The sequence below is a fragment of the Aquarana catesbeiana genome, linkage group LG03 (assembly GCF_042186555.1).
Source record: "Aquarana catesbeiana isolate 2022-GZ linkage group LG03, ASM4218655v1, whole genome shotgun sequence".
Taxonomy (NCBI): domain Eukaryota; kingdom Metazoa; phylum Chordata; class Amphibia; order Anura; family Ranidae; genus Aquarana; species Aquarana catesbeiana.
The window spans coordinates 474,666,722-474,693,889 of record NC_133326.1 but is presented as its reverse complement, the minus strand read 5'-3'; the positions used below and the strand labels follow the sequence as shown (position 1 = coordinate 474,693,889).

General features: G+C 41.8%; 1 protein-coding gene across 2 annotated transcripts in view; it reads right to left on the bottom strand.

The window, feature by feature from the left end:
• Positions 1-1,645: 1,645 nt before the first annotated feature.
• Positions 1,646-27,168, bottom strand: part of RELL2 (RELT like 2) — a 141,311-nt gene continuing 115,788 nt past the window's right edge. For both annotated transcript variants that reach the window (XM_073621018.1, XM_073621019.1), the window contains exons 7-8: positions 17,592-17,627; positions 1,646-2,338 (exon numbers count right to left, since the gene is read on the bottom strand). In XM_073621018.1, coding sequence (XP_073477119.1) covers positions 17,595-17,627 — 33 coding nt within the window. In that variant the 3' untranslated portion in view covers positions 1,646-2,338; positions 17,592-17,594. The remainder of the gene's footprint in view (positions 2,339-17,591; positions 17,628-27,168) is intronic.

Sequence of the window (27,168 nt, the reverse complement as noted above, 5' to 3'; positions counted from 1 at the left end):
TACACAGAACATGGAAATTCAATTATTTTAGTAAATATAAAAGGCTAAATACCTAATATGGGAAAGTTCCCAGAGAGGGGTTTTATTAGCAGCAAGGTAAATGAATAGTAAATGGGTTTAGAAAAATGCGTTCTTTATTAAAAAATTAGTATACAATGTTTCCATAATAGTTAAAATATGAGCTCTGGTAGATGCATGCCCGTTCCAAGTACAGAAAATGCAAACACAGAATTATACACAACATTACATGACAGAATGTCTAATGTATAACAAAGCCTGACACATTTTGACCCATACGACCATACCTCTTCAGAGGATAGGTTTGCTGCAAAGAAATTGCATTTAGCATATCAAATTGAAAAATGCATAAACAATTGTATACACAGTGTAGCCATCTCACATAGTTACCAATCCATATGGAAGGGACCTCCCAACCAGAATTTCCTCAAAAGCTGTCAGATAATCCCGCGTGATTCAAGGTCAGGCAGTACCCTAGGGGAAGATGACACTTCGCTAAATGCGGCTTACAAGAAGTCACACGTTTGGACACCCCCTCAAGGCGCACCAGGCCGGGTGGGGTCAGCACCTGCGGCAAATTTCAAGAGCGTTACCTCATGGTATATATAAGAGGTTTGCCCATGTTAGAACAAATTAGCTGACAGCTTTTAAGGAAATTCTGTTGGGAGGTCCCTTCCATATGCATTGGTAACTATGTGAGATGGCTACACTGTGTATACAATTGTTTATGCATATTTCAATTTGGATATGCTAAATGCAATTTCTTTGCAGCAAACCTATCCTCTGAAGAAGACCCCGATCGTATGGGTCGAAACGCGTCAGTCTTTGCTATACATTAGACATTTTGTCATGTAATGCTGTGTATAATTCTGTGTTTGCATTTTCTGTACTTGGAACGGGCATGCCTCCATCAGAACTCATATTTTAACTATTATGGAAACATTGTATGCTAATTTTTTAATGAAGAACGCATTTTTCTAAATCCATTTACTATTCATTTACCTTGCTGCTAAAAAACCCCTCTGGGGGAACTTTCCCATATTATACTACTCGGGGTGTGCAACACCACTACCTCTCCATATATGTGTTTTTCCCATGCTAACCGCTAAATACCTTTTCTCATCAGCAGTATATAGCAGTCTTGCGACTTCTATCAGTGTCCAGCCGAGCACTGGTTAAAGCTTATAGGAGGAGTTTTCATTCTCCTCTGACTGTACTATGAGGCTGCATGACCCCTAACCCTCTATCTAGACAGTGCTCATTGGCCCTGTGCCAATCACATACACCCCCCCCCCCCCCCCAAAAGAAAGAAAAAAAATTCTCTAGCAATATACACCAAACTGAGCATGTGCAGAGTGCCCCTAAGGCTCTGTTTTATCAGCAGATGGATTGGGGGCTGTATAAAAAGGAGAGGATCAGAGAAGACAGAATCAAACAGCCTTTTTACACAATACAGAGGATTAACACCTTAGGTTCCACAGTGAGTATAACAAGCATGCTTTACTGCATATACAGACTGATTTTACTGTTGTGGGTTTAGTAACACTTTAAAGTTAAAGTAGCACTAAATGCGCTACTTTTTTTTTTTTACCTTAAACACCTCTGTAATTTTATCCATTTGAAAAAAAAAAACTACTTGTAATGCAACATACTAACTGCTTTCATATCAGCCTCGCAGAAATGCCTACAGGTATATATTAATACTTACATATCAATCATTTTTCCTACATTTTTTCAAAAATGCTATTGCTGCCTGCATTGTGCAGCCAGGCTTTATTCTACCCCTTGATGCATTAAAAAAAAAAAAAAAAGTAAATATAATTAAAACAATTTCATGAAAACAAGTAGCTTATGTATTAAATGTGTGCAAACAAGTACATTTCTTTTTGCCCGTGACAACCTCTTAGAATCCTTGTTTCATTTCAACTTTGCACTGCTGAAATGATAACTGGAAAGTGATTGGTTGTTGGGCTCAACAAGATATGTTGTCTTGTTCTCAGTCTTGTCAGGACACTTAGTATACACAGGCCCCTAACAGAAGAAAGAGTATACGAGAAAGTAGTCAGTTGTATTATCTCTGAACTGTAGCTGTATGTATGGTGTTATATTCGCCAGAATTAGATTTCCGAGTCAGTGACAAGCTTGTTATGTTCCATTCTGTGTCTTTCTTTGTACAAAAAATGTCATATATTCTTGTCATATTTGCTACAGTAGCCTTTTCTGCTCTCCGATATCTCAGGTCCTGCTTTGCCATGTTCTTAATTGAATCCACCAGAGGAGAGGTCAGCCCCATCAGTCTTTCTCCTAATATGCCACTTGCCTGGGGCGACAAAGTGAGAGAAACAACAATTTGTGATTGGGAATTGAGAACACCATTATAAACATAAAGGTCAGGAGAAAATATATCCCGGATGTTATACTACAATATATTAGCCAAACATTGGAATAAAGGTTAAATCAAGAACAATTCTATTAGTCTTTCTCATACATACACATTTACAATACAGACTTGGATGGAATATGGTAAAGTCTCTTACCTCAAAGAAAAGTAAACCTCTACCTTGTCCTGAACGGACAATGTAACAGGTCCATTTAAAGCTGAACTCCAGTCTTACCTTCCGTATTGCAGAGTTGTACAGGATCCTCTCTTGTACAGAATTTGCTTACTCTGATTTCACCAAACACTGTGAACTTCTCACAGTGTACATTAGAAGCTACAGCAAGTCACACAGAGCCTACCTTATTTCCTGGCTGAAGGACATTGAGAATCATCTCGCCCTTTCCTTCCCAGCTTGCACCCTTCATTTATTGAATTCTTTGTCATTGAGGCTTTGTATCACATATTGGCATTAATACGAGCAGTCTGCATGCAAACTCCTCTAGACTGATCATATTCTGCTGGGCATTACTCAAGAGATCAGACTATAATTCTACCACTTTACAAAACTCGGCCACATCTGGAGTATGCCGTCCAGTTCTGGTCACCGATCATCATTAACCACTTGCCGCCCGCCCTATTACAAAATGACGGCGGCAAAGTGGTTTGATAATCCTGATCGGACATCATATGAAGTGATCAGGATTATCCGCTATTGCGCGCCCCCGGGGGCGCGCACCACGGCGATCGGGGGTGACTCTTGCCCCTCGGACACAGCGCATCCCTGATCAGGGTAAACAGCCAATGAAATTGGCTGTTTACCATGTGATCGGATGTGTCCAATAAGAGTCGGTCACATGTCAAAACAAATCGGGCTCGATTGCAAAGCGCGCCGCCGGGGGAGCGCAGCGCGCCAATCGGAGAAGGCGAGTGTCCTTCGGACACAGCGCATCTCTGATCAGGGTAAACAGCCAATGAAATGGCTGTTTACCCACGTGATCGGCTGTGTCCAATCACAGCCGGTCACAAGTATAAACACTGTGGCGGTTTCCAGGGATCTCTCCTTCTCTCTCCTCACACACCGATCGTGTGAGGAGAGAGAAGGAGCGATCTGATCAGTGAGTAAAACATCTTTTTTTTACATCTACTGTCTGCACAACACGAACCCCCCCCTCATCAATAAAGAGAACCTGCCACAGCCCATCCGAACCTGTCACAGCCCATCCGAACCTGTCACAGCCCATCAGGATCTGTCACAGCCCATCAGGATCTGTCACAGCCCGTCAGAACCTGTCAGTCCATCATCGGTACCACCATCAGCACCGTTACCGCCATCAGCACAGCCACCGCCATCAGCACCGCCACCACCATCAGCACTGCCATCGGTACCATCTGGATCTGACAGCCCATCTGTCACACAGACCACCATCAGTACCACTAACGGTACCGCTATTAGTACCACCATCGGTAACATCTGGATCTGGCAGCCCATCTGTCATAGCCCATCTGTCACACAGGCCCGCCATCACTACCGTCGCACAGTCCCGCCATAAGTACCGTCACACAGGCCATCAGTAACCTGTCAGTACCATCACACAGGCCCACCATCAGTAAGCTGTCAGTAACACCATCAGTTCCGTCACACAGGCCCGCCAAAAGTACTACCATCATGTCCCAAAGAGTTTACACAGCTGAGGAGGCATATAACATCCTTACCATGTCGGATGATGAGAGCAGCGGGGAGCTCTCATTTTCCTATTCTGGTTCGGAATATGAGCCAGTGGAGGGTAGCGGATCGGAGTCAGCGGAGGAAACCGCCCCTCCTTAAAGAGTAAGGAGATCAGGACCTAGATCAGAAAACAGAAAACCTGCCTACCACCAGCAGCCCCAGACCCCAGGAAGAGGAGCCCAGTACAAGTACTGGAATTGCACATCCAGTCCAAAGAATCCGGGCCCAGTCCTACCTTCCCGACGCCCTGGCAAACCCCTTATGGTTGCCTGGCAACTCAGGATCCGCTACAATCCCCCCTTTCACTGCACAGCCAGGTGCACAGCCCAACACCTCGAATTTTTCATATTTGGACTATTTCCATTTGTTTTTCCCGGAAGATTTATTGCAGTACATGGTGGACCAAACAAATCTCTATGCAGAGCAATTTATTGCTGCCAACCCCAGTTCGTCCTACGCCCGTATGTACCATTGGCGACGTCTCACACTAGACAAATTTAAATTGTTCTTGGGCCTTACTTTTAATATGGAGCTTACAAAGAAAAACGAACTGCATGCCTACTGGTCCACCCACCTCATCCACCACATGCCCCTATATTCTTCTGTTATGTCCAGGACACGGTACGATATGATAATGCGTTTCCTACATTTCAATGACAATTCGCAGTGCCCTCCATGTCATCCCAACCACGACAAATTATATAAGCTTCGCCCCCTAATAAATTCTTTTACCAAACGATTTTCTGAAGTCTTTATCTCTGACCAAAATAATTGTGTAGACGAATCCCTTATCCACTTTACTGGCCGGCTGAATATCAAGCAGTATATCCCAAGTAAGAGAGCCAGGTACGGGGTGAAATTAAACAAATTATGTGACCGAGCCACTGGTTACGTGTACTCATTTCATATTTATGAGGGAAAAGACTCCCAGCTCCAGCCCCTAGAGTGCCCCACATACATAGGAACCAGTGGTAAAATTGTGTGGGACCTTGCATACCCCCTGTTCAAAAAAGGTTACCACTTATATGTAGATAATTACTACAGCAGCTTGCCCCTTTTCCGTCACCTGTATTGTGAAAAAACCCTGGCCTGCGGTACCTTCCAAATAAATAGGAAGGGCTTCCCACAGAATTTACTAGCAAAACGGCTACAAAAGGGGGAAGCCGCATTCATGAGGAATGAGGAGGTGTTGGCCATGAAGTGGTGGGACAAGAAGGATGTTCACATGATGACTACCATTCACAATGACACCTTGGCGGAGGTTCAGAGAAAACGTGGCCCTGTAGTAAAGCCTGAATGTGTCCATGACTACAATCTGTATATGGGGGGGGGGGTAGATTTAAATGATCAGATGCTGCAACCATATTTGTCAACCCGCAAGTCCAATTATTGGTATAAAAAAGTTGCATTTCATCTGTTTCATATGGCCATGTTCAATTCATTTGTCTGCTATCAAAAATCACTCGAAAACCAACCCATCACCTACCTCAAATATATTGAAAACATTGTCACTGCCCTTATTTACCAGCAAGGACCCGCCTCAGGAAGCATTCGCTCTGATAGTGTGAGTCGACTTCATGAGCAACATTTTCCCTATAACATTCCCCCCCCCGCAGAATCCGGAAGAAGACGCCAAAAGAGATGTCGTGTATGCTCAAGTGGAGGAGCTAGAAGAGATACAAGTTATTATTGTCCCCAATGTCCCTCCCAACCTGGCCTGTGTATCGGTGATTGCTTCAAAAATTATCACACATCCATCATATATTAGTTCCTCTTATTAGTAACAGACTGCCATTTCCCTATTTCAATTACCTGTGTGCATCATTTGCCTGCCACCATGTTTCTACCTTCCATGTAACTGACCCTGGCCTTTTTACCGACAATGTCTTTGCCTGCCGTTTTACCCACGTTTCTGACTTCCACGTGCACCGACCTCAGCCTGTTTACAGACGATACCTTTGCCTGCCGTTTTAACCATGTTTCTGACTTCCACGTGCACCAACCTCAGCCTGTTTACCGACGATGCCTTTGCCTGCCGTTTTAACCACGTTTCTGACTTCCACGTGCACCGACCTCGGCTTGTTAAATCGACCATGTTTTTGCCTGCCACTTGGACTGATCTTTTGCCCTTCTACTTCAGTACACAGGGGTCTCACATATGTGAGGGGCTTCAGAATAGCGTTCTGAGTAGAGAAAATCAGTTTTTGGTTTTCTGTGTTCCCAGAACAGGGTCTGGTTGCCCAGAGGCTTCAAAGAGATTTGGGTGGGAGAAGCCTCTACCCCTGTCCCTAAGCTTGATGGTCCTTCCTGCTGCCTGGACCAATACTTTGGCTGTGCTGACCATATCGCTGGCTGTAATGACCCAGGACTTTATGGACTGTTTATTTCTGCTGCCTGGACCAATACTTTGGCTGTGTTGACCATATCTCGGCCTGCCTGAACTAACTATGGACAGTATTGCTGCCTGGACGATTGCTTTTGCTGTCGCTGACCACATCCCTGCTTGCTGCCTGGACCGATGCTCTCCTCTGTGGACCACTACACTACTAAAACCACAGGTAATCTTTTGGTATTTGGTATGTACATGTTGTATATTAGAAATATGAAGGGCCTTCAAAAATTTGATCAGTAGTCATGAAATTATATGTGTAATTTATGCTCCTAGAACGACTGAGGTGCTATTTGGATGTTGGGCCTCTGTATGTGGCCAGGCTGTGTAAAAGTGTCACAGATGTGGTATCGTTAAACTCAGGAGGAGTAGCAGAACGTATTTTGGGGTGTCATTTTTGCTATGTACATGCTATGTGTTAAAAATATCTTATAAATCGACAACTTTGTGTAAAAAAAATGCGTTTTCATTTTTTTCCCACGTTTTCCGAAAACTTCTGGAAAAAAATGAGCCTTTCAAAAGACTCACTATGCCTCATAGATTATACGTTGGGGTGTTTGCTTTCCAAAATGGGGTCATTTTGTGGGTGTTTCCATTGTCCTAGTGCTCCAGGGCCTTCAAAAGGGAGATAGGTTGCCATGAAATTATATGTGTAATTTTGCTCCTAGAATGCCTGGAGGTGCTACTTGGATGTTAGGCCTCTGTATGTGGCCAGGCTGTGTAAAAGTCTCATACATGTGGAATCGCCATACTCAGGAGGAGTAGCAGAATGTATTTTGGCGTGTCATTTTTGCTATTAACATGCTATGTGTTGGAAATATCTTATAAATGGACAACTTTGTGTAAAAAAAAAGCGTTTTCATTTTTTTCCCACGTTTTCCGAAAACTTCTGGAAAAAAATTACCTGTTCAAAAGACTCATTATGTCTCATAGATTATACATTGGGGTGTTAGCTTTCCAAAATGGGGTCATTTTGTGGGCATTTCTATTGTCCTGGTGCTCCAGGGCCATCAAAAGGCAGATAGGTCGTCATGAAATTATATGTGTAATTTTGCTCCTAGAATTCCTGGAGGTGCTACTTGGATGTTAGGCCTCTGTATGTGGCCAGGCTGTGTAAAAGTCTCATACATGTGGAATCACCATACTCAGGAGGAGTAGCAGAATGTATTTTGGCGTGTCATTTTTGCTATTAACATGCTATGTGTTGGAAATATCTTATAAATGGACAACTTTGTGTAAAAAAAAAAGCGTTTTCATTTTTTTCCCACGTTTTCCGAAAACTTCTGGAAAAAAATTACCTGTTCAAAAGACTCATTATGTCTCATAGATTATACATTGGGGTGTTAGCTTTCCAAAATGTGGTCATTTTGTGGGCATTTCTATTGTCCTGGTGCTCCAGGGCCATCAAAAGGCAGATAGGTCGTCATGAAATTATATGTGTAATTTTGCTCCTAGAATTCCTGGAGGTGCTCCCTGCATGTTGGGCCTCTGTATGTAGCCAGGCTGTGTAAAAGTCTCACACATGTGGTATCGCCATACTCAGGAGGAGTAGCAGAATGTATTTTTGGGTGTATTTGCAAGTATATGCATGCTGTGTTCAAGAAATAACCTGTCAATACAATAAGTTTGTGTAAAAAAAAAAAAAAAAAAGTCTTAATTTTCCCAAGAATTGTGGGAAAAAATTACAACTTCAAAAAACTCACCATGCCTCTTACTAAATATCTTGGAATGTCTACTTTCCAAAAAAGGGGTCATTTGGGGGGTATTTGTACTTTCCTTGATTGTTAGTGTCTCAAGAAATGAGATAGGCCTTCAGTACATTAGGTGTGATCAGATGTGATCTATTTTCAGTGATTTGCACCCTAACTTGTAGACTCTATAACTTTCACACGGACTAAATAGTATCCACTAATTTGGGTTATTTTTACCAAAGATATGTAGCAGTATAAATTTTGGCCCAAATTTATGAAGAAAAATGACTTATTTGCAAAATTTTACAATAGAAGCTAAAAAAAAGTGTTTTTTTTTCTCAAAATTTTCGCTCTTTTTTCGCTTATATTGCAAAAAAGAAAAAACCCAGCGGTGATTAAAGAAAGAAAGCTCTAATTGTGAGAAAAAAATGATAACATTTTTGTTTGGATACAGTGTAGCATGACAGAGTAATTGTCATTCAAAGTGTGAGAGTACTGAAAGCTGAAAATTGGTCTGGGCGGGAAGGTGTTTAAGTGCCCTGTATTGAAGTGGTTAAGGATGTGCTGGAGCTTGAGAGTGTCCAGAGATAGGTAACAACTCTGATAAGGGAGCTGGAGGACCTCAGTTATGAGGAACAACTACAGACAATAAACTTATTCTCCCTGGAGAGGAGACACTTAGGTTCCATGCATACTGAGATTAAAAAAAGTCTGTTCTCTTGGCAGTAAAAAACGCTTATATAGAGCATTTTTTGTACATAGAGTTTACATTGACATTGAGCTGCTTCTGCAGGCAGAACACAAAACTCCCGTAGAAGCAACGTTTTTAAAACCAGTGTGCATGGGGCCTTAAGAGGAGATATGATCGCAATCTATAAAAACCTAAATGGTGATTCTAGCATAGAGAGATATCTACTCAGTCTCAGGCTGCTTAATTTGGATGGGGGCGCCAGTGAATGCATCGACATCAGGTACAGCGTCCGCCACATGGCACCAACTTAGCCAATGTGTCATGGTGCCGGATCATATGATGTCTGTCACATGATGCTGTGGAGGGGCTCGCATCTCTGCGTTGTCCTTTCCCCTAAGGCGACCAGGGCTGGTGGGGTTAACCTTCTGTCCCACCTTCTCCCTGGGCGTCGACTGCCCGGTGTTGGGAGGGATCCTTTGATGGGTCTGGGGAGCTATATATAGGAAGGCTCAAACACCAGTCTATGCAATTCCTCCCAGGTGGTTGGACACACACCCTGTTTTTCACTTTTACTTTTAAAACCTGTTTTGACCATTCATATTGGGGTATTCCCAGGCACTGGTGTCACTGCTTCACCAAGTTGCACTTGCTATGCTATATAACACTTATGCCCCGTACACACGATCAGACTTTCCGACAACAAAACCGTGGATTTTTGTTCGAAGGATGTTGGCTCCAACTTGTCTTGCGTCACACAAATGATAGCCAACCTATACAAACGTGGGAACATGGTGACGTACAAGACGTACGACGAGCCAAGAAAAAGGAAGTTCAATAGCCAGTGTGGCTCCTTCTGCTTGATTCCGAGCATGCATGAACTTTTGTGCGTTGGACTTGTGTACACACGATCGGAAATTCCCGACAACAAAGTTTTGAGAACCTGCTAGTCAACATTTGTTGGCGGAAAGTCCGACAACAAATGTTCGATGGAGCATACACACGGTCGGACTTTCAGCTAACAAGCTCACATCCATTTGTTTTCAGAAAAGCCGATCGTGTGTATGGGGCATTATACTTAATCTCACATGTGGATTCTCATTCAACTCAGCTGTGCAAGTCATTTTTACTATTCCCAATTGTACCATGTGGCTGTTTCTGGCCATTCCATCATATTTTCCATTATTTTTACAATTTTTCAATTCAGTAGTGCACATCAATATTTCTATACACTCTTTTTTTTCTAGACATCATTCTGGCAGGCCATGCTGGACGGTTTTGTTTGCCTGTTTTCCATCTGCCTGTTTTTTCTCTGCTGGCCCATTGGATCCTTTACCCACAGTTCCCGGCTGAGACGTCTCTGGAGCCCGTCGGTGCGACTTTGGCACACAGCACCCTGCATCTTTGTGAGTATGGATCCCTCAGTCTGATTCACACAACTCAATTTATTTGACATATTTCCATGTTCTTTACTATGTTACAGTATCTCACAAAAGTGAGTACACCCCTCACATTTTTGTAAATATTTTATTATATCTTTTCATGTGACAACACTGAAGAAATTATACTTTGCTACAATGTACAGTAGTGAGTGTACAGCTTGTATGACAGTGTAAATTTGCTGTCCCCTCAAAATAACTCAACACACAGCCATTAATGTCTAAACCGCTGGCAACATAAGTGAGTACATCCCTAAGTGAAAATGTCCAAATTGGACCCAAAGTGTCAATATTTTGTGTGGCCACCATTATTTTCCAACACTGCCTTACCCTCTTGGGCATGGAGTTCACCAGAGCTTCACAGCTTGCCACTGGAGTCCTCTTCCACTCCTCCATGATGACATCACGGAGCTGGTGGATATTAGAGGCCTTGCGCTCCTCCACCTTCCGTTTGAGGATGCCCCACAGATGCTCAATAGGGTTTAGGTCTGGAGACATACTTGGCCACTCCATCATCTTTACCCTCAGCTTCTTTAGCAAGGCAGTGGTTGTCTTGGAGGTGTGTTTGGGGTGGAATACTGCCCTGCGGCCCAGTCTCCGAAGGGAGGGGATCATGCTCGGCTTCAGTATGTCATAGTACATGTTGGCATTCATGGTTCCCTCAATGAACTGCAGCTCCCCAGTGCCAGCAGAACTCATGCAGCCCCAGACCATGATACTCCCACCACCATGCTGGACTGTAGACAAGATACACTTGTCTTTGTACTACTCACCTGGTTGCCGCCACACACGCTTGACATCATTTGAACCAAATAAGTTTATATTGGTCGCATCAGACCACAGGACGTTCCAGTAATCCATGTCCTTAGTCTGCTTGTCTTCAGCAAACTGTTTGCGGGCTTTCTTGTGCATCATCTTTAGAAGAGGCTTCCTTCTGGGATGACAGCCATGCAGACCAATTTCATGCAGTGTGTGGCGTATAGTGTGAGCACTGACAAGCTGACCCCCCCACCCCTTCAACCTCTGCAGGAATGCTGGCAGCACTCATAAGTCTATTTCCCAAAGACAACCTCTGGATATGACACTGAGCATGTGCACTCAACTTCTTTGGTCGACCATGGCGAGGCCTTTTCTGAGTGGAATCTGTCCTGTTAAACCGATGCATGGTCTTGGCCACCGTGCTGCAGCTCAGGTTCAGGGTCTTGTCAATCTTCTTATAGCCTAGGCCATCTTTATGTAGAGCAACAATTCTTTTTTCAGATCCTCAAAAAGTTCTTTGCCACAAGGTGCCATGTTGAATTTCCATCGACCAGTATGAGAAAGTGAGAGCGATAACATCAAGTTTAACACCCATTCACACCTGAGACCTTGTAACACTAACGAGTCACATGACACCAGGGAGGGAAAATGGCTAATTGGGCCCAATTTGGCCATTTTTACTTAGGGGTGTAGTCACTTTTGTTTCAGTGCTTTAGAAATTAATGGCTGTGTGTTGAGTTATTTTGAGGGGACAGCAAATTTACACTGTTATACAAGCTGTACACACACTACTTTACATTATAGCAAAGTGTCATTTCTTCAGTGTTGTCACATGAAAAGATATAATAAAATATTTATAAAAATGTGAGGGGTGTACTCATTTTTGTGAGATACTGTATTTCTTGTTACTATTTTACGTTATAGATTATGTCTATGCATCAACCCCTGAAGAGTGAGACTGAACTCACAAAACACGTTGGGTTCTCATAGATGCTATGACATGCCTACTATGGATTATTTGATGACTGCATGTAACTATGTAATGGATATGTACATTTGGGCCAACTGCTTAGCGTTTTTACATTTTTCCCAGTCCTATTGCTGGCATATTCAATAAACCTATACTATGATTTTATTACTGACTGTGTGGAGCTTCATCTAAAGTCCCGATGGGCAAAACTCTGTATTTGTATGTTAATGAGGATGGAGGCACCCCACAGGGTACTACCAACCATATCCTTTTTCTTAGAGGTTGCTTAAAGGATAAGTTCACCTTTGGGAACATGTTACATGTTTTTAGGATGGAACATGTAACATGTTCCCAATGCTGCAGCTGCTGTTCAATTCCCGCACTCCCTGTCCCAGCAGTACTGGGAGAAGTTCCCCTGTACTAGCTGTCACTTTTTGAAATCAGTGCAGCCGTGCGGGGCTCCACCCATACGACTGTGTCAATCATTCACACAGCTGTGTAAATGAACTACAAGCCCTGACATCCTTTGCTGCTGTTGGCTTGTTGTTCTCAATGAACTACCACAGCACTGTGGAGCACCGTGGTACTTCATTGATTCTTCCTGTCAGATTGTATGTGCTTGCTTGTACCGGATGTATGGGCACACAGATACTCTGACAGATCTGGAGGAGACCTGCATAGCAGTGCAAAACAATGTGTGCATTTATTTTTTATTTTAAAAAGTGAACTTTAAGAAAACTCATATTTTATTGACAATATAAAACATATAACATGTTTTATACTGAGAAAATGTACCATAGAGAAAATAAGGTAATTTTGAAATTGATGGCAGCAACACATTTCAAAAAAGTTTAGACAAGGCAACAAAAAGCTGGCAAAGTAAGTGATACTAACAAGGTATAGCTGGAAGAATTAATTAGGCTAATTGGCAACAGGTCAGTAACATGATTGGGTATATAAAGAGCATCTTAGAGAGTCAGAGAGTAAGATGGGCAGAGGTTCACTATTCTGTAAAAAGCTATGTCTAAAAATTGTCAAATAATTTCAGAATTTTTTTTTCTCAACCTAAAATGACAAAGACTTTAAATATATTATCATCTGCAGTACATAATGTCATCAAAAGATTCAGAGAATCTGGAAAAATCTATGCATGCAAGGGACATGCAATATTGGATGCCCATGATCTTTGATGGACATCATTGCATGGGCTCAGCAATACTTTCAAAAATCACTATCTGTAAACACAGTTCACACCATCCAAAAATGCAAGGTAAAGCATTTTTCTGGGTCAAAGCTTATTCATAATGGCCTGTTGCGATGTAGAAAACTGTTCTGTGATCAGACAATTTGTAATTTGACATTTTTTCTGGCAACCATTGGCACCGTGTCCTCTGGACTAAAGAGAAGGACTGTCCAGCTTGTTATCAGTGCTCAGTTCAAAAGCCTGCATCTCTGATGGTATGGGGTGCATTAGTGCGTATGGAATAGGCAGCTTGCACATCTGGAAAGGCACCATTCATGCTGAAAAATATATTCAGGTTTTGGAGCAGCATATACTTCCATCCAGACAACATCTTATTCAAGGAAGGCCTTGCATATTTCAGCCGGACCATCCTAAACTGCATACTGCATCTGTGACAACAGCATGGCTTTGTAGTAGTAGTAGTATTAGTAGTAGAGTCCAGGGGCTTAAAATGGAACTTTAGTCAGAAAATTAAGTCCTGCTAGATCACTTCAGGATGGCCCCTTTTGCAGGTTTAGCTATGTAAAACATTAAAAATAAGTGCCTAAACTGTTTAAAATCCAGTAATACACTGTCTCCCCCTGCTTTGCACATGCTCAGTTGCTCTTTGTTTTTATGCACTGTTGAGTTTGTAGAGGCCAATCTGCTGACAGCCTTAAACCAGAAGTAAACCCCCCTATCCTTTATAGCCAAGGAAGCTGGGCTTCAGCAAAATGGCAGCCTCCAGCAAGAAGAAACAGGAGCAATGCTGGAGGCAATTTACAGCACACACTAATTTTGGTAAGATGATTATTACTGTAGAATGTATGTTCCTTGCTAATGTATGTTCCATTATTTTTTATCAAGTTGTTATGGGTAAAGTTCCCCTTTAACTGGCTTGCCTGCAGTCCGGACCTTTCACCAATTGAAAATATTTGGTGAGCAGTTAGAATCCTATATCAGACAAGAATGGGACAACATTCCTCTCCCAAAATTCCAGCAACTGGTCTCAGACGTTTACAATTGTTGTTAAAAGAAGAGGGGATGCTACACTGTGGTAAACATGGCCCTGTCCCAACTTTTTTGAGATGTGTTGCTGCAATCAATTTCAAAATGACCTTATTTTTTTCTTAAAATGGTACATTTTCTCTGTTTAAACATTTGATATGTTTTCTATTTTCTATTGTGAATACAATTTGGGTTTATGAGAATTGCAAATCGTTGCATTCTGTTTTTATGTAGATTTTACACAGCATCTCAACTTAGAATTGTGGTTGTACATCATTACATTGGAAAGATTGCAGTTTTTATTTAACAGCAGGGCCAGAAAAGTTAGTAAGTATAATTTTACACAACCTTCATTGCCATTTGTAAAAAAATGATAATTTAAAAGCAATGCTTTTAGCACATGAATCCTTTTGGATTTTTGACTTGGTTATCTGACCCAAAGAATTACCAACTTGAGTGGGATATAGATGTATTTGTTATATGATACAATTGTAGATTTTTGTGTGTCTACAAACATAGACAGTGGTGTATATAAGGCCCTTTGCACATGGGGGTCTAGCTGAGGTGCGCCCAGTAGACAAAGATGCAGAGCTCAGCCCTTGATGCCTGTAAAAGTGTATGAGAGGCTGTCAGCTGTTGCAGCTGGACAATGCACTGAGCGGTACGTATGTTTAGTGCAATATGCACTAAGGGATGAATGGTCATAACAAAGACTGCTTGATTTCAGGAGTTCTTTACTGGGTGCATACTGCACTAAACATAAGTACCACTAGGTGCACAATCCAGCAACTGTCAGCCTACATCAAAGTATATGGCATGCTGTGGTATGACAGGGCAGAACACTGTACCAAGTGGTAATCGCGTTTAGGGCCAAATGCCTGAAATGCAGAAGACCTGCATTCCAGGCTGTGCATCACAGTGAGCAGCCAATAAAGAGGCACGGGTTTTGTCCCAGCTTTACTTCTGGTGAAGCTGGAATTTGCATAGTAGATCACCCCATGTGTTTGGCCCCAAGATTCCTAATAGGCAGAAGACCCTCTAGGGCAATTAGGGTTTGGGTTTGGTTTACTTTTTATGCACACCTGAAAAAAAAGGATGACATGCCCATGTCAGGGGAATGTGCCTGAAATGGAGTAAGTTAGCTACATTTATAATTTGTATCTTTAAGGCTTGTCTCCATTACACCCCTCATGTAGTTACTTAGTTATTTCGGGGTGAAAAAAAGACACAAGTCCATCCAGTTAAAAAAAAAAAAGAAAGCACAAATGGAAAACCTCCATAATAATACACTATCCCTTTACCCACAGTTGATGCAGAGAAAGGCAAAAAAAACAATAAATCATGATCCAAATTAAAATTATTCGCTTTGTATAATAGACTGTAGTGAATCACGGATATTGATATAGTAATATTGTGTAAAGTGTAATAAAACTAAAAAGAAAAACATTATATATAGCAGCCTACCAGTTCCTAAATTAGGTGGTTTTATTAGTTTCCCTTTTCTCGTACCTTCTGGCTTCTTCTTCTTTTTATTTTTTTTGAAAATGTCTTTCTATTGAAGATGATTTGTATAGGTACAGAACATAGCCTGTGGGCATTCCCCAGCTAACAAATACAGATAACAGAAACTGCGAAATAATACAACTTAGCAAATAAAAAGAACAAAACATTCCATACATTTTGCCCGGCCGTTCTAGTAATTTATTTCAAGGACTAATAAATTACAAGGAGATTCCTGTTCCCTCTTAACCTACAGAGTAATACATCAGGAGAACATTAACTCATAGTTGGAGTTATACCCGAGGTAATAAAGAGCGAGTAACTGCAAAGGAGTAAAACCTTATATATATCTTAGGCTAAACCATATCAGGGGTGAATGGATTCAGTCTATGGACTCCTGATCGTCAGCTGTATATTCTGAGTCAGAGCCAGACCTTCTCAAATGTTTTTAGGACATTCCTTTCATTTTTAAAGTATTTTTACCTAGTAATCCTATGAATGAAAAATGTTATGTCCTAAAATGACGTTTGCTAAGGTTGATAACGTTGTTTGTGCTTTCAGTTTGGCTCACAGAAAGTGGCAAGGACACTGCATTTCTGGCAATCTCAACAAGTATTTTCTGTACTTGCCGAAAACATTCTTAAGGGGGTTATTTACTAAAGGCAAATCCACTTTGCACTTGGAAGTGCAGTCGCTGTAGATCTGAGGGGGACATGCAAGGAAAATAAAAAACAGCATTTTAGGTTGCACATGATTGGATGATAAAATCAGCAGAGCTTCCACTCATTTCAGATCTTCCCCTCAGATCTACAGCGACTGCACTTCCAAGTGCACTTGCAGTGCAAAGTGGATTTGCCTTTAGTAAATCAACCCCTTCACCTCGTACACACGGTCGGATTGTTGGACGACCGAGCATCTGATTTTTGTCAAAAGAGCGTGTGCAGGATTTTGTCTAGCATACTAACTATCCGCAAATTGACGTCTGACAAACACGAACATAGTGATGTACTATGAGAGTATAAAGAGGAAGTTCATTTCTCAAGCGCCACCCTTTGGGCCCCTTCTGCTAATTTCATGTTAGTAGAAGTTTGGTGAGCGTTGATTCGCAATTTTCAGATCGTACAAAACAAATGCCTTTTAAAATACGTTTGGCATAACTACATGCAAAGCAGCTTCATTATTATCCCATTAAAAAAGATAAGAATTTTGACATTTCATTAATTGCCGCATCACGAATGTTAATTCTAGATTACGAACAGTAGTTTACAAGACCAAACTCTTCCCAGTCATTCCTTGGTTCCGAGCATGCGTGTTTGTACTTTCGACTTTTGTATAACGGATTTGAGTACTGACCATCCGAAAATCAGACGTGGAGCTGTCATTCGGCTCCACCTCTGAGCTGAACAAAAAAATTTACTAGCCTGTCATCCAACATTTGCTGTCCGAAAATTGGAAAACAATTGTCGAAAGGGGCATACTAACGGTAAGAATTTCAGATAACAGCCTGTCAAACGACAATCCCCTTCCGAATTTTGCATCATGTGTACGAGGCTTTAGCCTGAAAAAAGACAATGAATGCAGCCATCACATTCAAGGACTGGTAGGCCGCAATATATAACATTTTGTTTGTATGCTTAATAATCATTTAATGTTTTGACTATTTTTCTGTACAGGGTCTGTATACTTTATCTATACCTACACATAGTTCTGGCTCGATCACCTTTACATCCCCAGTAATATCTGTAGATATTTTTTCAGCAATGCTTATTATCAGATATAGTGGACACAATCTAATACTTACATATCACTGCTCCTGAGAGGAGTGTTCACTTTTAACCTGTGAAATAAACAAAAGGATTATTGTTTTATTATGGTAGTAATGAAAGCCAAGGCTGATGACAGATTCATTTGTTTTTTGTAATGTGACCTTTAAAAAATCTTTTACAGCCCGTGATATAATTTATTAGGTGGAAAAGTTACAAAGACAAATAACACTTTGTATGCTAGGGCTGTTCTATATAAAAGCAATCTGCACTATTTCAAACCAAAGCATCAGAAAACATCTTTCACTGCTCTGAATGCTCCAAAGTGACACCAGGTTGGTTGCGGGTGGCTGCTCTTTGTGCAGTAGTTAGCCGTGGGAAGTGTTTCCATTTGATGCAGTGCATTCTGAGAGTGGGGATGGTAATGTTTTGTGGATCAGAGATGGAGTTTGTTCCGGTTTGGGATCTATAGTTAAAACACAACTAACTCCTACCCAATATATTAAAACCATGCTTCAAGAATAGAAAAGATTTTCCCACAAATCAGACTGTGGAAACTTTTTTCTTAGTTTATTGAATGGCACAGTATACAGTTCTTGGCATTTTACACCTACAAGCACTTTCTCTTTGAGAGAACTATAAAATACTGTAGACTGAAAACAATGCTTTGATTAAATAAAGATAGATAAGCTGTTCACTGTGCAAGGGAATTTGTGCTTGCACCTGACTGGATGATGGAAGTCAGTACAGCTTCACCTCATTCATTAAGTTACGGGAACATTCCCTTGCAAAGGGAAACAGCGTATTTGCCTTTAGTAAATCAACCCCCAACTCACTACAATCTCATACATGTTTTAAAACTGCAATTTCAATTTTACTATTAAATTTGAAGGTAGAATTGAAGGCAAAATGTATGTGTTTCATTTTGGAGAGAGTAAGGGAGGGTTATAACCCCTGTCAGTTTTGTTTTGCCATCTGTGTCCTACTGCAGAGATTTACCTTCACTTCCTGTCCCATAGCCAAACAGAAAGTGAGAATAAAACCCTCCAAAGTGAGAGAATTCCTGGTTTGTCACCAGAACCAGTGTCCACATTGGAAGGTTTCCTCTATATTACTGTTCTGGTTTGGATTTTCTTTCAGTTTCACTCTCGGTGATAACTAGGGTTGCCACCTTTTCTTCAAGTCAAACCCGAACATTTTACCAGCTCACAGCAATTTTTTTTTCTAGTATACATTATAGTATTGTAAAAGACCTGGGACATATTTGGGTGCTGCAAAGACAGTAGTATTGTGGCGCGTGTAGTGGCAATCAGTGGGTGTGGCCAAATTGACAGTAGGAGAGCATAACGGGGCATGGTTATATTAAACAAAGGCATTCTTTTAACCATAAAATATGCTTAGATTGCTGTGCCACAAGTAAGAGTCTCTCAGACTCAGCACAATCATTTTTGCATTACTTCATACACAAAAGCTAGTCATCCCAGCACATACGATCAGGCCAGCTGCTGTAGGCTGAGCTGTGCATATGCAGCTCAGCTTACATTCCATGGATTGCTGTGAGCAAGCAGGTAGGTGTATTTTATCGTAGAAGAGAAATTGCATGTCTCTTCTGCAATAAAAAGCCTGTCTGCTCACAGCATGTAATGACAGAACTTTAGTTCCACTTTAAGACGCACAAACTTTGGGACAAACTATGATTAAAAAAACACAATGCAACATATACTTTTCTGCACCTCAAAAGCTAATTTGCATTTGTAAGAGAAGGGGAGAAGAGGCAGCATAACATGACATAAAAGCTGAAAGTCTGCTATAATATTCAACAAGCTTTAATGTAAGTAGTGAAAACTGTAGGAACAGACCCCCTCCTACTCCTTCAATGTGTTTCTCCCCAACAGGGGCTTAAGGTGGCCATACACTACACAATTGTGTACGATTGTACAATCTTTAAATAAAATATGTAGGCCTTTATACTATATATATATATGTCTTGACAGATCAAAAGCAGATTGTAGCAAGATTGTCTAGTGTATGGTCACCTTACGTCTTTACCTGTGAGCTTGAAACACTCGCATTACAGTTTGTTGACTATTGCAATCGGTTTGCGCCTACATTAAGCCCAGTGGCTGCTGTCAGAGTAAAAAATGTCATACATTTGTCATCAGTAACTAAAACAAAAACTTCATTGCTGTCACTAAAGTAAATTCCATTGTTTGTGTCAGATTCTCCACCTCTCCCTGCAGTCTTCCCTCCAAAGCTAACTACATTGATGGGGGCTAAGTAACTGTAGCACTATGGAGTCTGCATGCAGAAGGGTGAAGTGCATAACTGCAATAATGCCACAGAGTTCTACACCTATGCATACACCATAGCAATACAGATCTCCAACCATTTTCATGCAGCCACCACCCCCCCTTCACATTAGGCATTTGCATAACACATAGAAAAAGACCTGCTGAACTTCCAAAACGACTCTGGTCATTCTCTGCTACACATGGGGGAGGGGGTGTGGCTGAGCCGAGACTGAGGGGCAGTGCCCCCCTTTCTTCAGTGAGTACAGCCACCAGAAACAAGGAGGAGTGCTCCTAGTGGCAGTGCGTGGAAAAACACAGAGCAGCTCCACAGATTCCAGGAATCTTTAGCAATTTACAGGCTGCCGATGGGACCAGGGAAAAGAAGCACGTCCCTGATGCCGCCCCTGCTCCATGTAGAATAATATGTCCAGGTTTCTGGTAGGTTGAAACCTGGACAGATAATTGAAAACCGGACTGTCTGGGTGAATACGGACAGGTGGCAACCCTAGTGATAACGGAAAACTAGGACAGCAATAAAAACTTGGCAGGTGTTCTAATACACTTTCACTCTGTGCAAAACAAACATAACACGTTTTTGCCTTTATCAGAACTTTAAATCTGCAACTTTCATTAAAAGAATATCAGGTATCTCATGAACATCCTAGTTCAGGCACTTTCTATTATAGGGTGACAATGTCCGTCTTCCAATTGTGCTTTTGCGTTGTCACCCTGTCACACCAGCTTTCAGTGGAGATTACATTTCCATATCATTACTGTTTCAACAAACATTATGCAGGCATAGTTTACTTTTGTCACCATCAGGTAACCCACCCCAGGAAATGGCATGCAGCTATTACCGGAGTGCATGAATGTAGATAGGAAAAGGCTGCAAAGAGGCTTAAGGAGGTTAGCAGCATTAATATGCAACAAAGGTTGAAAAAAAAAAGATAAAAACATATTTTATTTAAAAAGTGGCAATTGTTTATGATACCAATGGGAGATGAGTACAGCGCTGCACCAATAATAATAGAGGATGGTTACACAAAAAGCAGCTGACACTCCTCTTAGACAAAGGAAAAATAGAATTAGGAAGTGTATAAAGTGTAGCGCTATATGTGTAAATAATATAAATGAAAAAACGTAGTGAGCTAAGCCTAAACCATTCCTGGAGGGCCCACGAAAAAACTAAAAATAATATGATTCAAAGTTACATATAAATGACTAAACACAATCAGAAATGTACTGAGTGCCACACACTGTCATATAAATTGATACTAATAGACCAGTGAAAAAACAACGTGAAAAATAATATAAAAGTGAAGAAATAACAAAATGTCCATAAATGTTGAAAATTATGATCTTAATGAAATTCAACACCCGCCACCAAAAGTCTCTGAGGGTTGGATAATGAAAACAACGATGGAAAGCTTCTGCCAAGTGGATAGATAAAACACCAGATAAATAAGACGTCTAAATGAGTGTCGGGACCACCATCGGAGCATCAGAGGAGGCTTACCGGAACCAGGTGACTTGAGAAGACATACGTCTTACAAGTCTCAGAAAGCTTGTTTAGCCACCAAGGCTGGCAAGATGGATCCTCAGGTGTCCTCAACTTCAAATGGGGGGGGGAGAGATAGGGATCCCGTCACAGCTTCAGCCGTCCAGACTTATCAACAGGCCAACCGGATATATTTACATGCCATGGGAGAAATAAAGCTCACATGGCATGATATCGTTTAAAAACATGAATTTATTAAAACAATAAAAAGGAACACTCACATGTTAGGAGATCAGAATAAGCTCAAAACTGTATATCAATCGCGGTGATCGTAGGGAGTCCACCCAACATGTTTCGGCTAACGAGCCTTCATCTGGGGTGTGGAACCCCCCCACCTCACCGCTATTTAAACTAGAAATGACCCCCACTGGGAGTGTCACAACACAGGAAGTGCCCCACTGATGTCACTTCCGGTTTGATAGATTGGTATAAATAGTATGAAGTATATGTAAATTGTGGGATTCTAGTCAGTGGTATTATGCCACTAGCGCCAGTTAATAAAGTTCAAAAATAAGAAAATAAGACAAAAAGGAGCGTCTATAGTATTCATATGGCCAGCCGACTCGGAAGTGCTCGGAATTTAACCAAGCCTCGGTGTCAGCATGGCCAGATAGGCAGATCAGAGCGCCTTCACGCTCCGCCCGCCGGGCGTGTCCAGGTAGCAGGGCCGTGCGCAATAGCGGAAGTCCCAGGGGGAAGTCCGCCTGCGCACCAAGCCTCGCTCTCGGTTGGCGAATCCGTAGGTCGGAGCGCCATCATGCTCCGCCCCTCGGACTCCGCATCAAATGTGTAGACAGGGCCCGCCTCCGTCGAATGCTGCGCGCGCATTCGACGCTCGGGACCTAGCTTCGTCACCACGCTGACAGTTCCCGTACTTCCTGTAAGTAGGGAGGAGGGCCCCAATAGGCTGGAGAAGGCCGGAACTACATCCCGGCGATCTCATAACCCAAGCCAAGTGTCAGCAAAGGTGGAAGTAATAAGAACCTGGAGCGCATCCAAATTATAAGCGTCAACAAGCTCGAAGTGGAAATAAAAAATTAGTAGAATTAAAAGATTAAGTGCTAATATTTGTATGGGGGCAATAGCCACAACCATAAAGTATTAAAAAGTGACACTACCAATGGGGGACATCCCAAAGAATCCATGTAATGCACCATATGCAAGGGCTTTATTTCTCCCATGGCATGTAAATATATCCGGTTGGCCTGTTGAGCTTATTCTGATCTCCTAACATGTGAGTGTTCCTTTTTATTGTTTTAATAAATTCATGTTTTTAAACGATATCATGCCATGTGAGCTTTATTTCTCCCATGGCATGTAAATATATCCGGTTGGCCTGTTGATAAGTCTGGACGGCTGAAGCTGTGACGGGATCCCTATCTCTCCCCCCCCATTTGAAGTTGAGGACACCTGAGGATCCATCTTGCCAGCCTTGGTGGCTAAACAAGCTTTCTGAGACTTGTAAGACGTATGTCTTCTCAAGTCACCTGGTTCCAGTAAGCCTCCTCTGATGCTCCGGTGGTGGTCCCGACACTCATTTAGACGTCTTATTTATCTGGTGTTTTATCTATCTACTTGGCAGAAGCTTTCCATCGTTGTTTTCATTATCCAACCCTCAGAGACTTTTGGTGGCGGGTGTTGAATTTCATTAAGATCATAATTTTCAACATTTATGGACATTTTGTTATTTCTTCACTTTTATATTATTTTTCACGTTGTTTTTTCACTGGTCTATTAGTATCAATTTATATGACAGTGTGTGGCACTCAGTACATTTCTGATTGTGTTTAGTCATTTATATGTAACTTTGAATCATATTATTTTTAGTTTTTTCGTGGGCCCTCCAGGAATGGTTTGGGCTTAGCTCACTACGTTTTTTCATTTATAATATTTACACATATAGCGCTACACTTTATACACTTCGCAATTGTTTATGATACATGGTATTTTAGCAAACTAAATGGCTACTTCATAAAGCAGCGATATACCTTACAGTGGCCAAAATGCTGCTAAAAAATTGCACATCTAGTAGGACAAATTTCTTTTTAACTCACTGACTTCTCAATAATGTGTAGATTTTCACTCAGAGTGTGCAAACAAGCCCTGAAACAGCCTATAAAGGTCACCGCAGTGATAATACGAGCCCAAAGTTTCGCTTTCTCCTCTGTGTGTTGGGAGAGCCATTAAGAGCCATTAGTATCCCCAGATAAAGTGCAGGCACACTCAGTATTTGGGCTCTGTTCCAGATTACTGCAGATCATCCATTACCACAGACAGCAGATTGCATTCTATATTTAGGGAATGTAGGCATGGCTGGAGCCAATGCAATGCACAGGAAAGGCTTGGACGGTTGGCCACCATGAAAAGTTTTTAAATATACTATAGATCACAGGTCTGTTCAAAGATCTCAAGATGACAAGAACAAAGTCTTTCAGCCTGTAAGGTTAATAAATATCACGTCTGTTTTCCTGTTATGTGGGTGTGAGTTTTTCCTTATTCCTCTTAGGAAACCGAACTGTATACATTACATCAATGAAACCTTGCTGTTATGATTATGAAAGCGGTTCTTGACTGTCTGTATCTTATTCTTCTGTATGGCTCAGTTACAATATACAATATATATTCTGAAATATGCACAACTAAAATCAAAGTTGACATACATACCTAGAGTGAGAAAAAAAAATTAAGTTGAGGTCAAAAAATCTTTTGAGAAAGTCACATACATTGCAAAGATTTCCTCCAACGTTACTGTAGAGTTAAATTTGGCTTTGTTCTGTAGATACTAAAAAAGGTCAATCCAATGCACTTTCAGAGATAAGTCAGATGGTCTGCGTTCTCTTCATGAGCAGCCTCCATGATGAACGTTTGACACACACAAAGTATGCAAAAACCACTGCTGTAATTCTTACCCATGACCAGTGTGCTCCACCATTGTCAGGTGATCATCTATCTGTAGATGCCAGTTGATATAACTACTTTTTGAATATGCATATTCTATTGATGTGGGGACATAGTTGCTGGTAACTGCTGGTGCCACGTCTCCTGTTCCATATGCCTATGATCCACTACATACTCCCTGCTGTTCTATCATGTTGCTGACTCACTGGAACTCTATTGTACAAGACAATGGGGTTTACTTACTAAATTTGGAAACCCAGGCTCACTTCTGCATAGAAACCAGCTTCTAACCTCAGCTTGTTAAGCCTTGGCAATAAAATATGGACGCTGATTGGTTTCTATGCAGAAGTGAGCCTGATTTTGCACTCTCCAGCTTTACTAAATAAACCCCAATGTCTTTTAACACTGTTTTTATATATTGACCCTGTTCTGGACAGCATATGTGTTCACATGCACTGAAGAGTGTTTTCGAATTTCATCAAACGTCTTATGTGAACCAATTTTTTAAAAAACAGAAATATTCTCTTTATTATAGATGTGACCTTTACCTGGGTACAACACATGAATGTGGTTACTTCCATATCTTTTTTAAACTTTTGTATAATAAATTTGAAATTTTATGTGATATATTTTTTGATTTGTTGGTTTTGCTCACTACATGTATGCCCTTTTATAGTCCCTTTGCTGCAACACACATTCTGATAGATTATATCCAGGGCTTTTTTTCAGGGGGAACTTGGTGGAACTCAGTTCCACCACCTCTGGCTCAGACCCTTTTGGTTTCTGTGTTTACAAGTGACAGCTCTGCACTCTGTATGTAATACAATCCTGGTATTTAATGCCCCTTTAAGACCCTCCTACTGTTTTCGTGAAATTTGACTGAACGCACCCACTATTTGATGTGATTTGGAGGGTGTGTGTAGGGGGGGGGGGGGGGTTTGTGGGGCCGTGGTTAAGTTCCAGTACCTATTGTTTGAGAAAAAAAGCCCTGATTATATCTAGATCTAGATCTGATAGTCAGGAGTTCAGTTATACTGCAGGAGTCCGGAGTGAGTTCCAGTGTTTCTTCAGCAAGGGGAGCTCTGTCCTCCTGACTCCTTTTGTTTTCCATGAACTCCAAAAGTGTGGCAAATCTCTCCCCACTAGGGCTTCATGAAGTAGTGAGGGTACCACCCCCATTGAATGTGTCACAGTGCCCTAAGGGGAATCAAACTCAACCACATCAGTCTGGTAGTCATGTGTGTCACCATGTATACAAATCACCCCAATAGCGCTAGAGTGTAACTTTGCAGGATTTACAAAATCACCTTTGACTAATGTCACAACACTACCAGAATCTACCAGCACAGTGACTGGCTTTCCATCAACTGAAATCACACACATTTGTTTTTCCATGTGTCCCTGACAAGATGCAGTACATGCCACCTGCGCAAAAAGAGACATGGGTTTTTTTCAAATTAGCATTATCACATTGCATTGGTTCATCATTTAGGAAACAGTTAGCAGCAATATGACCTAAGGCATGGCAGCGATAAAATTGTATGTGTTCTGTACCCAGTCCTCTAAACGGTCTCAGAGACCTTCCTGACCTATTTGGCCAGTCTCCAGATCCTGGGCCCATAGTCTCATTATCTATAGCAACACTTTTTTTGTAATTTTTCCCTGAGGCCTTGAACAGTCTTACCAGATCCTCCGGGCGTTTTTTCACCCCTAGAAACATTAGGGTGAGGCATGGATGAGTTCAACAAGTCCTTAGCAGCAGTATATCTTTCCACCAGGTCCACCAGCTGGTTTGCAGTCTTAGGGTCTCCATGGCTGACCCACTTCCTCAAAGTGGCAGGGAACGCACGCAATTAACGGTCCATGACCACATACGCCACAATCTTAGGCCCTGACAAAGTCTCTGGCTGCAGCCACTTCTGGGTGAGGTGTATCAAGTCAAACATCTGGGAGTAGGGTGGCTTGTCAGTACTGTATGAACATTGATGCACCCATTGAGCCCGGACTGCAATGGTGACGCCCAGGTTTCTCAGCTTTCAGCTGTCTCATAATCCTGGGCACCATCTGGTTTCAGGTCATAATAGGCCTTTTAAGGTTCTCCTGCCAGAAAGGGCACTATAAGTCCTGCTCATTGCTCTTTTTGCCATCCTTCACGAACAGCAACTCTTTCAAAAGTTGCTAGATAAGCTTCCACATCATCTGCAGGTGGCCATCATCTGCAGGTAATAGCTGGCACGCACCATTTTCCGTTCCACCGCCAAAGGACCTCTGGACCCCTTCTTTAACTCCACCAGGGCCTCCGCAAACTGGCGATTTGCCTCCTGCTGGGCTGCAATGGCTTGGCGATTCATCTCCTGCTGCTCTGCAGTGGCCTCTGCGACACGGCGGTTGGTTTCCTGCTGCTGGCGATTCGCCTCCTTCTGCGCTACAGTGGCCTCTGCGACCTGGCGGTTTCCTGCTGCTGGCAATTGGTTTCCTGCTGGGTTGCAGTGGCATGTAGCAGGGCTTTTAACACATTCTCCATCTTTCCACTTGTTCAGGAAGATGCCCGCCAAATCCACTATATATCAGGGGTTAGCTCAAGGGGGATCACCTTCCCTGGGAAAAATGGTAGTCCAAACAGCGGGTTTCTTAAAATCTGACTTGTAGCCAGTTTTATTTAAAAGGTTGCATGAAAATAACACAAACAAAAACAGAAAATAAATCCTTGCCATCTAGGCACTAACTGAACATTGAGTAACCTCTATATAAAGATGTGGTTATAACCAACACTCTTAATTTAAACGTGTCAGCAACGGTTCTTTAAGAAAACCTGTGAACTATATATAATAAACTCAATGGAAAAGTGTTGTTTCACTCCAACTATAT